At 41.4% G+C, this 13,584-nt stretch overlaps 1 protein-coding gene across 14 annotated transcripts in view; it reads right to left on the bottom strand.

Moving 5' to 3' along the window:
- FARP1 (FERM, ARH/RhoGEF and pleckstrin domain protein 1) overlaps positions 1–13,584 on the bottom strand; it is a 194,590-nt gene that overhangs the window by 49,116 nt on the left and 131,890 nt on the right. For 8 of the 14 annotated variants that reach the window (XM_083501138.1, XM_083501142.1, XM_083501139.1 and 5 more), the window contains exons 11-13: positions 11,072–11,140; positions 10,050–10,125; positions 7,328–7,571 (exon numbers count right to left, since the gene is read on the bottom strand). In XM_083501138.1, the coding sequence (XP_083357264.1) occupies positions 7,328–7,571; positions 10,050–10,125; positions 11,072–11,140 (389 nt within the window). The remainder of the gene's footprint in view (positions 1–7,327; positions 7,572–10,049; positions 10,126–11,071; positions 11,141–13,584) is intronic. The other 6 variants (XM_083501135.1, XM_083501131.1, XM_083501132.1 and 3 more) reach the window with 1 other exon arrangement.

Here is a 13,584-nt window from a genome sequence, read left to right as displayed (position 1 = left end):
ATGTGCAAGCAAGCATGTGCTGCAGCTACTGTCCATTTTGGCTTCACATCTCCCTAAGAAAGCAGTGATCCTGCTAAAAAGCAATTTTGTAATGGATCAAATCATTTTGAGTGCTGCCTTCACTGGAAAGCGAAGGGCATGGTGGCTCCATATCATCACCACGGTCCAAATATTTGTGCAGAAGGTCACATTCGTTTATTCATCAGTTTCTCCATTTTTTATTTATTTATTGCAAAATAGGATCCTTGCAGTGGGTGACCACGAAATAATGAATTTTATAGATGAATGCAGGATCACTGTGCTAGGAGGATATTTGCATTTCCAAGTGGACCATTTCCCCCTCTAGCAAAAGGTCATTGGGGTAGCGTGGCAAACAATGCAAGGAACAGAAGATACACCATGCTTTGAGTATAAAGACAGAACAATGGAAAAAGGCTTTTTCCTCCCATAGAGGTACATGCTGAAAAAAACATACAGTGGTATATTTCTTTTAAAAAAACAAACAAACCAACAAACCATTGTTAAACAAATGACAAGAATGAGAATGAAGACCCCAGCAATTTTTTGAATTGGTATTTTCTAAGTTTTGAATTTTCAAACCTATAATTCAATGTGTGAAATATATCAGGGAAGTGCCAATCGTAAGAAACATAGTCAAAGTTTGTATATTAGATCTATCAGAACAGCAATAAGGGGTGGGGTGGAGATAAGAAACTGGGAGTGCAGTATTTCGTGCCCTTCCTGAAAAGTGATCTCTGAAATAGGTAACTCTTTCCAAGCCCAAGATTGATAATTATGTTGTAAATTCTGCATAAAAAGTAATGTTTGAATGACGTCATGAGCGTTTTGCTGCAGCTGCTGTGTTACGGTTGCTATACGTCCTGAATTTCCCGGACATATCAAGAATACTGCAGCCAAAAAAAGCCCAACAGCTCTGGCAAAAAAGCCCAACAACTTTTCTGTCTGGATATGGCGACCCTATGCTGAGTAACATGCTCTCCATGCAAATATAAAACAGAGCGTTTGCTTTTCATTCACAAATGCTCTTTTGCACAGATTCCTGACGTGAGCTTTATTCCCCTTGTTGAAAAAAGTAAAATGCAAGAGCTGCTTTAACAGATAATTAGATAAAAACGATCTTTCTATAAAGCACAACAGACAAGTAATCAAAAAGCTCCTCCTCATCAGTGAGATGAAAACCCATCGAAAGGGTGGGTATACTAGACTGCTTTGCAAGAACCAGAGAAACAGAGCTATTCCTAACCTTTGCAAGAATCTTATAGAGGGGGGGGGGACCCACATCTATAGAACAGATGATTGAGAGTGGGGGTGGGTGGGTTCATAAAAAAGAATAATAATACTGCTGTATTTAGAAAGTGAGCCTTCCAAAAAATGGAGACACAAAAAATATGGATTGCCACACACTACTAATACTACATTAATTTTTTAAGAGGAGCCTTAAAAGGAAGTGCAACTTTTTTATTTAAAAAGTAATAATCTAAAGTGAAGATCAATGTATGGACAGCTACAAAGATTCTGTAGATTCTTAGGACTGATAAGAAAACAAATCTGCAGGGCATGTCCAAATATCACAGAGCATGTGAGAGACTTAAAGGGGAAACCATGTCATACTTGGGAAATTATTTTTGACTTGGGTTTACTTTGTACGCCCCACAGAAGTGACAAGAAAAGAACTGTTGGTTGTGTGTCCTCTCCCAACACTTATGACTCATGTGAACGTGCAAGCTATTCAATCTCTAAATGAAGAAGACAGAATGTGCACCACTCTCTCTAGGGTAAATGTGCATCAACTGTCACCCCATAAGAGCCAGAAAAGTAGACAGGAAGACAGGAAGTGTCACTCCCATAATGGTTCCTCTTTTGCTACTTTCATGGAATGGTTAAAGTGGACCTCAGTTTGGGATTCTCCCCACCATCAAAAATGCCCATTTTACTTTGCTTTAGTAGCAAATTTCCAATTTACTCTTAACTCTATGCACAACACAGAGAGCAGACATAAAGAAAGCAGTGAATACCAACAATGAGAATTCTAATTGGCAACAGGCTTGTCGTTTTCATATTTACAAGTTACAATTCGGAATCTGATGTGCTTAAGCTACACAATTCATATTTTTTATCTCAGCTGCACTGTTTAATAGGACTGTAAATTTAAAAACAAACAAGAGCATGATTTTATGTGGCTGAAACGGCAATACCAGCCCTATGGTTAGTGGTAAAGCTAAATTGTGCCATTTCCTTTGAGGATATTTCAGTGATGGAAAACACCATTATATAATTAAGTATTGATCAAGGTAACATCTCTGTTACTGAAACAAGGACAATAATCAGGAATCATTAGAAAAGAAATCATAATAAAAAATAGAGCTGCCTATAACACGATGCCTTTAATGCAAATCTAGTGTGAGAGGGGCAAATTTCATGAAAGTGATTAGTAATATCTCTCTACAAATCGATGGCGCAACTCAAAATACAGCGTGCAGCTTTGGTTCCCGCTCCTCAAATAGAGCATTGCAGTGCTAGAATGGGTGCCAAAAAAGGGCTATCAAAATGATCAGCCAGCTAAAGCAACTTCCCTATGAGAAAAGGCTACAACATTTAGGTATTTTTGAAAAGGCAAGTACAAGGAGAAGCATGATGGTGGTCTCTAGTAATATTAGATGAAGTTGAATGATGCGAGATTTTAGACAGAAGGAAATGCTTTTTCAAACAGTGGCATATTTAAACTTTAGAATTTCCTGTCACAAGATGCAGAGACTTTAATATGGCTTTAAAAGGGGGGTTGGACAAATCCGCGGATGACAAGGCTATCAATGGGTGCAAGCCCTTACAACTATATATTGCCTCCAGCATCAGAAACAATGGTCTAGTTTGCATGCAGCTCTAAGCGATATCATGGCTTAGTGAGAATGAGCAAGTGTGCTTGTACCCAGAGAGAAATTGCTTTGCTTCTCTCCTGCTCCTACTGATGATGTACGACCTGGCACAAAGCCATTCATGTGGCCTAGCATCACACATGAACTCAATTGCTTGTCTCACTTCCAGCAAACCACAAACAACCACCAAGGTTACTTTCCGTTTCCTGCTTGTTGTTTGTTTTGGGGAAGACAAAGCGCTAGCCCAGGTTTGCACATAATGGCAATCCAAACCATGTTTTATGGGTAGCATGGCAGCAGCACAACTGGGAGGGGAGCAAAATGGCATACCTGTATGCTTGCTCACTCTTGGTTAGGCTTAGCATTGCATGAGAATGAGGCCCAGTATGCCTCTGAATAGCACTTACTAAGGATCACAACCTGGAGAGGGCTATATTGCACTCATATTCTGCTTGTGGGTTTCCTATGCATATTCACTGGCAATGTATGGAATACCCCATTTCTCTCCCCCCCACCCCCTGGACCCCAAACACATCATGCAGAGGCTATGCACTTGGATTGGGTAATACAAAATCCTATTTATGCTGTTTCGTTTCTGCACGTTCTCTGCAATGCTTAGTGAATGCGCACACAACGGTAGGTGGTAATGTACATTCTCCACTGAATCCACATCATCACCACAACATAGACGTTTTGTAGACCAATGGCCACTTCTAATCATAACATTAAGATGCTTTAGCTTAAGGAGGAAATGAACTATTGTGCAATCTGCTCTAGAATGCCTGGCGGCGGCGGGGGGGGGGGGGAATAATTGAAACAACTAGTGCTTTTGTAAAGCACCTAACAAGCCAGCGCTTTACTCCACAATATGTTATTTCTATGCCATAATCGCCAGAAGTCAGCAAACATGCCAATAAAGAACACACTGTGTACATTCTATCTACACTTTCCAAAGTGGGTTTTTGTTTAGTTATGCTTTAAATTAAACATTCAGTAGTTAAAGGCAATGATTTGACAAACTATTCTAAACCCAAAACACAGATCACCTTCTCAGCACAACATTAAATAAAACCTTCCCTTATTAGCCCATGCTGCCGCCTAACCACAAAGTCACAGATTTGATTACTTGTTCTCTTGTCTACTAACTAAACAAAACATCTGAACTGCATTTACATCTGCACTGAACTTCACATTAGTATAACAAAAACGCGCGCGCGAGAGAGAGGAGGTTAAATATTCCTATGCATATGCCAGCATCCCAAAGGCCTTTAAAAAAACAAACCCTAACCCTTTGGATTGTTATATAATCCTGTAAATCCCAGTTCCCATTAAATAAAAAACAGCCCTCACAATCACAGAAATATGTTTGCTGATGCAATGGCAAGTATTTCCAATGCAGTCTATAGTGCAAACATGTTGCCCATCCTTGCCATTTACCCTGTTCTAGGAATATGTAAAATACTGAAGAGGACTAGGCAACTATATAGATTGAGTTCTGTTAAAATATTCTTACACTCAGATGTACCACTTAACACGTCTTGGTTCAAGGCATCAGAAAAAGGTTATAAAACGCATCGATTTTGTTCTATAAAAATCTAAAACCATCAAAATATAGAACTGCTCAGGATTAAAAGATGTCCTGTAACTGGCTTTCATGAGAATGAATGAATAGTTGGAATCAACTGTACTCAGCTAAAGCTGTCCTCTGTTATTTAATTCTGACACATTCATTTGAGAATACTTTTTCACATACTTCCCCTCTGACCCAGTTAAACACATTTAGCAATGGTGGTAAGGTCAATGGGTATGATTTGCTGCTTTTCTTTACTCAAGAGAGTTTCCTGAAACACAGGGTAAATTATTTGTCTTACTCCTTACAGATTTCCTGATTCCAATGTTCTTTATCTTATTACATTGTTAAATGAAAAAGAAAAAAAGACTGGAGCATCCCATGCCTTGCTAGATATGCAATATTCAGAGTCTACCTGACCCCCGTGTCCAAGAATGCAGCAGCTGGCAGGGTCTGCTTGTGCAAAACCATTTCAGATAATTACAAGAAGAGTTTGGATTTGATATCCTGCCTTTCACTCCCTTTAAGGAGTCTCAAAGCGGCTAACAATCTCCTTTCCCTTCCTCCCCCACAACAAACACTCTGTGAGGTGAGTGGGGCTGAGAGACTTCAAAGAAATGTGACTGGCCCAAGGTCACCCAGCAGCTGCATGTGGAGGAGCGGAGACGCGAACCCAGTTCCCCAGATTACGAGACTACCGCTCTTAACCACTACACCACATAGGCTCTCACTGACCAGCAGTTGGGTGGTGTGTGGGGGAGACTAACTCTAGTATCCTACTGCCCTCCCAATTAGCTGATTGCTTAGTTTTCAGAAACGGCTTGATCAGGATGTGAACCATGTCTGAAAATGTATGTACACTTGGTTTCTCAACCAGCTAGGGATGCATGTGTAAAGCCTGCTTTAACACAGCATCTGATCTAGATACATTGGGGTTCCTGTTTCGAATTGGCCCCGTGATTAATGATGACAAAATACCCAAGAAGAACGTTTGCAAGTAAGATCTACTATGCTGAAAGCAATCTTACAACCAATGTATAGAAATTATGATTTCTGATGTTTAAACGAGCCCATTAATAACTACAGGAACGTACCACTGAGCTTCTTTCAAAAGACTGCTTACATCCCCCCCCCCTATTTAAAGTTTGCATGTTCCATATTCTTCAACATGTTCAAATAGGAAAAAACTTGTTCAGCTCACAAATGCAACTTTTCATACTTTCAGCATAAGAATGATTTGTGGTTATAGTATTGCTTCCTTCAAAAACTCTTTTATTATTATTTTTAACAATGCCTAGATTTGATAATATCCTCTTTTTTTGCATTTTGATTGCAATGTAAAACTTTAAACTCTAAACTGAGGCACTGGATAGCAAGCTCTCCTTTAGAAGGAGAGAAAAGCACATGTGTGTACCATGAACTCAAATCACGTTGCTTCTCGAATAACGAACACTGAAATCCTATGTACATTTACTTGTGATTAAGTTCCACTGAAAACAGTGGGAGATGCTTATAAGTAAAAATTAATAGGTTGGGGCTACAAGTCATCTCTATCTGACCTATACTTCATTAAATATGACACACAACTAGAGTACAGATTCCTTCTTAATGAACAAATCTACTAACAGGGTTGTTAGATGAGGAATCAGGTCTCCTTCCCGCCCCATTCAAATCCACATGCCGCTAGTAGATTTCACCACCTCTCTGTATAGCAGTAGCTCCTTCTAACTTCTCCAAAGGAGAAGGTTAAGAGGTTGACATGCTGCTTTATGTACTCGATGAACAACCTTCCAACAAATCACTTTCCTGTTAGGCTGGTCTATTCCTGGAAGTGCTGCTTGGTTTTCTCAGCAACTGAAGACATGAACACCATCTTCATCACTGAGGGCCAAAGACACATCCTCTACCTCTTCCTCTAGTTGGAGGCTGCCAAATGAATACTTGTTCCTTGGCATAGGGGATGAATTGAGCACTATGGGATTTCCAAACACAAGAGGGTGGGTGAAAGGATTAACCATTTCTGAATCTGAGTCACTAGACTCCGTTCCACTGCTGGTAGAACCTTCCAATATCTGGATGGTAGACATATGGTCCATCATGCCCCTAGCATACAAGGACTGTATAACTGGGCTTTGCTTCGACTGACTAGCAGCTGGCACACCATTTGCCATGTTTTTGCCTTGTGAAGGGACCATTCTAACCGTCCCTCCTTTATGATACCTATCTGCTCTATAGTCTTGGTTTGGAGTGGAAGATACCTGGCTCAAGATAAATGGGTCTGTTTCAGATCTGTTGCGCACATGTGAAACCACTTCCATTTGCCTTTGCGAGACTGGGGAGCGCTTGCTGTAACCGTGGCAGCTATACGAACGAGTGTCATCATCTTTACTCCTAACCCTACAGTCATGCCCGTTTTCGGAGATGTAACTCTGGGAGCCTGCTCTACTGAAACTCATGTGAGGACTTGATCCTCTGCTACTGGAAGGCAAGGGAGTAGCCAATGGACTACGGGTATCTGGACCTCTAAACATTTCATCAACTAGAGTGCTGTGCCGTGGGATTCTGGGACTCCCACCAACATAGAAGGACATACTAGAAGGGCTGCCATCATTGCAGTCTTCAGTGAGATGGTAAGATGCCTTTATAGAGGAGATGGAAGAATCCCTGTATCTAATTCTATTACGATTTTCACCTCTATAATCAATGTAGGCACCACTGGTCGAATCACCCTCATAATTGTCATTTGTTTGGGACTGTGAACGGGTTATCTGCCCTCTGAGGAGGTCATATTCACTATCTACATCACTGCAGTCAATGAAAGGAATTGATGTGCTACTGCCACGGGCAGCTCGGGATGCAGGACCTGTGCTCGGTTGCTGTGTCTGAGATCTACTGTGCTGTGATCTGTCCTTTGCGACCTCCTCTTCTTCCTCCATAGCTTCCATCACAGCACCGTCCAGCCTCCTGCCTTCTTTTTCGGGGCTCTTTTTCAGGGAAGGGCTCGTGTGGTGTCCGCCATCTTCCACTGAAACTTTTAGTTCCTTCCCCTGCCGGCAGCTTTGGACTGCTGGGGAATCAGCACCGTCTCCATATGTAAAACTACAGCTCTGGAAAGAGAAAGGAAAGAGATGAGAGGGGACAGGAAGATGACAAATCAGCACCAATCTCAACATCAACTGCTTTACAAATGAATCATACAACACAGTGCGACAAATTTAAATATGCCTTCAAGCCTAGAGAATAGAAGAGAGGAGAGCTCATTCCTTTGGTCAACTTCTGCGGCACATAGGACCCCTGATAGAGAAAACCACACCTCTGTGGCAGAAGCTTTGCAACTGCATGCGTGAAAAGTACCAGATTCAGTCCCCGCCACCTTAGGAGAGGTAAACAGGTGATGTGGAAGACCTCCACCTGAAACCCTAGCCTAGAGAGGCACTGCCATTCACCACGGACAATATTGGGCTAAATAGACAAAACAGTCTGACCTGGTAGATGGCAGGCTGCCTATGAGAACAAAATCTAATGCCCCACAACAGTTTTGTGGATTGTCTCTAGCTTATGGTACATTATCAAAGGAGATTAAAAGGTTGTGAAATGCCATCTTGTTGTTCCTATTATGTGGTTGGAGAACCTGTGGCCCTTCAAATGTGGTTGGACTCCCATTAACTGCAACAAGCATGGCCAATTGTGAGGGATGATGGGAGTTGTAGTCTAGCAACATCTCTGGAGGGCCACCAATTCCCCATCTATAGTCTAATATGGATCTCTAAGTCATGCACTAGAATGAAGATAATACAGGGGGACGTGCTTGTTGGGACACGGGAGAGGGCCTTCTCGGTGGTGGCTGCTCTGAAACTGTGGAAGTCCCTCCCTGGAGAAGTTACAACTAGCTCCCTCCTTGCTGTCCTTCTGCTAGCAGGCAAAGACTTTTTTTGTTTCAACAGGCTTTGGGGAACTGACTGCTTTTAATGAAAAGGCTGGTGCTGTGTTGTTTTTATTGTAATTATTTGTATGTTTTTAAACAGATTTTATATATGTATGTAGTTTTAATTCTATTGATGTTTATTTTTTAAAAATATTTTTCCTATGTTTTTAGCAATTCTTGTTTTATCTGTAAACCGCCTTGAGACCCACCAGGGAAAAAGGAAGGGTATAAATAAATATTACAATAATCTCTCTCTTTGTGTGTGTGTGTGTGTCAAAACTATTGGCAAATACTACAACAAGGCAATACTTTAGTTGAGCTATACCAGAGGGATTCAAACATTTTTTAAAAATCATTACATGCTGCAGGAAGTCATATCAGCCAACCCAGCTTAAGAGAAAAATTCTTTATGAATTGAGAACTTTTAGCCAAAATGCTTATAAAGACCATTACTGTTTCTTTTCTCAGCAAGGTTATTAATTTTTTCACCTAGCTTTAACTGGAATTTCACCAACACACATTCTCTTCTTTTGAGCTGCTTCTAGGCAACAGATCAAGCTTCTCTCAGAAGGCAGCCTTGACCACAAATTAGGAACAGGTTGCCTTGGCTTCATTTTTACCCTTCAGAATTCTGAAAATCAGGATTGTGATGGGGGGCGGGGGGAGTATTGTTTTATTCCCTGCGCTCACTGAGTCAAACCGGGTTAAATCTGGGGTCAACTTCTTCAACATTCTCAGAAAGTAGAATGGAACTGTTTACATGGATCATAAAATAACACATTCAATCCAGGAGTCTCCCCGAGGGCCAGCCTGTTATTTACTCCAAGCCTCATGGGCCAAGTCTGGCAAGTGGGCAGTGTCACCCACCTGCCAATCACTACATGTCACAATGTCAGGAAGAATTTCATCTATGTTGGCATGGGTAGGGGAAGTGGGCATGCCTCGGCTCAAATGGCAAGCCCTGGAGGACCTAATTAGGATGGCAAGTTCTCCAAATCTGTCATGTCCTCTTCCTCTAAACCTTGGAAAAAAGAAGCCTACCCTGTGTAAAAATTATCCGTAAGTGCACATGCAGATTATATACAGTGGTGCTTCAGGTTACATACGCTTCAGGTTACATACGCTTCAGGTTAAAGACTCTGCTAACCCAGAAATAGTGCTTCAGGTTAAGAACTTTGCTTCAGGATGAGAACAGAAATCGTGCTCTGGCGGCGTGGCAGCAGCAGGAGGTCCCATTAGCTAAAGTGGTGCTTCAGGTTAAGAACAGTTTCAGGTTAAGAACGGACCTCTGGAACGAATTAAGTACTTAACCTGAGGTACCACTGTACAGCAATGCATATCTGCATAATTTATTTATTTAATCAACGAGTGACATATGAACTTGCTAGGCACGCAGTTTAAATATTTTAATGTGTGTAAGGCTTGCCTAAGAAGTACAACTAATAAACACAAATAAAAATACTGCTACTGCTTTCTACTTGGCTTGGAAACATTCCAAACCAGAGAAAAGGACAAAGTTGCTTAAAGCTGCAGTGTTGCCATTCATTTGGCCTCTCCTGACTGTGAATTATGGTACAGTGCGCAATACTAAACATGGCCTAGGCAAGACAAACAGAACTATTGGACATTTTTGCTTAAAAAAGCATGAAATATAACTGACTTGTTTTGGCACCTCTGAATGCTGTTCTGAAGGCTTTGCTGTCAAGCTCCTAATAGAGTGAATCTTGCTGTGTTTCCTGGAAAGGGGGGAAAAAAGCAAAAAGCAAACATATTTTGCAACAAGTTAAAATGCATGTCATTTCCCACCCCTGTGAATAAATCAATGGCAGACAATCATGTCTCTAAGCCCAGCTTCAAACAGACTTCTTGTCCCAAAAAAGATTTCCTCTCTGTCGTCGTATATGTATGCGGTATTTCAGTGAAGCTATGTGTTACATAAATGGCATAAAAGGAAAGGACAAGTCACCAAAAAATAAATCCTCCAACTCCAAAAGATGACTCAGAACACAAACCTGTCGCTAGGATCATTCTACAGTTTAGCAAAAACACTGAACTCATCAGGCTGGCTTAGAAACACATTTGGCAATAGCATGCAACACTCCAACCTTCCATTGTCTCAACATTTCACTGCCTGTAGCCGGCTGCACCAATTTGCTCTCCTCATTCTGCTTTGTTTATTTAATTAAGAAGTAACTGTCTACCTATCTACAGATCGCCTGAATTCCTATGATCACAACACCAGTAATCTGAGCAGGTTTCATGGACCTGGGGTCAAGATGCAGCAAGCCCTGTAATACCTCACTGTTAACAAGCAGGAACTATTTTGCAGGCCATTTGTTATAGTCGTAAGCCAAACACAGGGAACAAAAAGAAATAGATAGCTAATTAGAAGGCAAAAACAAATGAACAATAAGTTCCCAAACTCCAAAACACCTAAGCACAAAACTGGGAAAGCAGGAAGCAGAAGCCAGGAAGAAAAATCTATGTCACGCTGTTTTTTTCTTGTGTATATTGCCATTTTCTTCTGGGAAGACTATTCAAGCCAAGCACACTCTCCCTACTTTCCTGCAGCTGTGTCATTTGGCTAACTGGGCTGAATGAGCATGCATGAGGCCCAAGAAAACCCTCAAAAAGTAAACAGAGCAAATTATTTTTATTGTTGTTGCAAAGACTCTTTCTAACCTTTCAAACTGTACTTTTTTGTGTCCTCCTTCTTTGACATAGTCCAGAACCTGCTTCTGAGTTCGGCCACTGGGAAGGAAACAAAAAAAAAACCAAGAGTTAAAACCACGAAAATAAAAGGCTGTGGAAGTACATTCTTCTAGTATTAGTGCATCCTTAACTGTGGACTGCTTTTAATGCCAGGCATGGTTATTAGTTACCAGGGACGGTAAATAAAAGCTGGAGAAATCTGCTACTATGAGAATGCCTCTGATGTCAACTCATTCACAATGCCTGGGAGTATTCATCACTATGAATCAGCACCATCACTCTGTCAAAGACGGTGTCCCCACCGGCTGCAGATTCTTGGAAGTGTCGCGGAGAGGCAAGGAGCCTCGCAATGTGGTGGCACTGATTTATCGCTCAGCATGTTTTGGCACCACAAAAGCCCCTGCTCTCAGGCTACTGCTAAAACCATTCATTTCTTGCAAAAAAAGCAAAAGTGAATTTTCACCTACATGCCTCGGGTAGGAGGAACCGGACTTCCAAAGGTTAACAGAACCATTGCGTTACTTTCTACTTCTTTAGCATAAAAATGTTCCTTTACATATAGGAGTGATTTTATGTTCAGCTGCTCGCGACATGATTGCAGGCATTCACAACTGGTACCCATTAAACTGAATGCAGTCCCCTAGTCATGTATGGTGGGCCATGAGGCCCCCAGTAAGCCTCTGGCTTTTGCTGCCTGTCTGAGAATGCAAAAATGCTGCGCTACACCACACATCAGCTGATAGGCGGGGAGGCGGAGCAGCTTAAAGAAAGCCCTGCTGTGCCTTGGGTCTCTTCAGGACGTCCTCCACCCTCACTGTCCTTTTGGGGCTCCAAGGAGGGTCCCCTCATCAGCCACAAGGACTCTCAAGTTCTCTCCTGCCATTTCTGGGTTTTAATTGAATTCATTTCATTCTTTCCGGGCACTGTGCACATATATAGTTGCACGCAAGTGAATCGCATGTTAAGTGGGGGGACGCCTGCACACCCACCCACACCCCTATGAGTTCCATAAGCTGTAAGGTTCTCCAAGAGATCAAATGGTTTGTTACTACAAGCCAAGACGGGGTGCAGTCAACTCTATCCAAACCTTTACAGAGATATGATCTGCCTACTCTGAAACAGTGAGTGTGAAACTTAGCAACTTGCAGCACTGCCCAGCCACTCTTAAGAACAGAAAGATTGGTCAGACATTGAGAAAACTCGTGTTCCATGCCATTCAACTCCCTTCTTGGGTACATTTCTAACCTATCACAAAGACTGATGAATTCTCCTGTGGGAACCTTTTCAAGGACCTCAGTAACTTATGTACCTGCCTCAGGCAGTTCTATACTCTTATACCACTTCTAAGGAACCACCACCACAATGAGTTATGAATTTTTAAGAATACTGTTGTTGAAATTCCAAATTTTAATTGCCCAGGTGGCTCCAGTTCAGAAAATTTGGTGGGGAAAGCTGCTGGTCGCTGCTATTAAATGTCATATTTATTTGATTCCCACACCTCTTTCCCCAGAGAGGGAACACTGAATTATGCATTAGGCTGCATACAGAGGTACTTGAAGCTGGAGCTATGAAACTCTGTCCTATTAAGCATCTAAGGAAACTCATATCTGGCTTAAAACTATGCTCAGCTATTCAAAATGGACGCAAACATGAATAATTTAATTTAATGCTATTTTAACATTAGAAATACATACTATGCTAGTCACACTATCGACTGCATCTACAAACTTGTAGTAGCCAGCTAGTAATCAGGGTCTCCTGCCCTGTGTGCACATGTCACAAGAGACATGTATGTGTCAATCATACATGATGCATACATGCAACCGCTTGCACAGAGGCAGTATTTGTGCAAGAAATCTGCCACGCGTGAAACGTCTCAAAACGTTAGTTATGTGGATAAATAAAGCAAAACACACTGTGTGCTATCAAGAGTGTGCATTATTATCCGAAGAATATATTTTCCTTGCGAACTAGGCAATCAGCTGATAAGCTATGATTTAACATGCCATTTTAATTTTCTGCTAGGAAGCAGTCCCTATAGATACTAAATGAAAGTGTACTAAAGATTCAAATGAAGATGGTTCGGTCTCTGTATGATTCTTTTTTTTAAAAAAAAAAAAGATTAACAAATAGTGCATGCCTTTGGACAGAAAGATGTCAATTTTCTATTTCCATTAAAATAAAAAAGTACCTGGGGCATTGCTACTGTCAATCTCTTACTAAGCTCTTTAGAATACTTGAGGATACCATGGTTTTGCTTTAATTAAGACTCTTCAGGGCTGGGGAATGTGTGGCCCTCCAGATGTTGTTGGAACTACAACTTCCATAATCCCTGACTACTGGCCCTTCCAGTTGGGCTGATGGGACTTGGAGGACCACAAGTTTCCCACCCCTTTCTTAAATACAATTCAAACATATAGACAATTAGCCTAAAGCTGCTACTTAAGACAAGAGGAAAGACAAACATATGATCAAATATGAAC

This window comes from Podarcis liolepis, assembly GCF_965112155.1.
Source record: "Podarcis liolepis genome assembly, chromosome: 4".
Taxonomy (NCBI): domain Eukaryota; kingdom Metazoa; phylum Chordata; class Lepidosauria; order Squamata; family Lacertidae; genus Podarcis; species Podarcis liolepis.
This window is presented reverse-complemented; position numbering and strand designations above follow the sequence as displayed.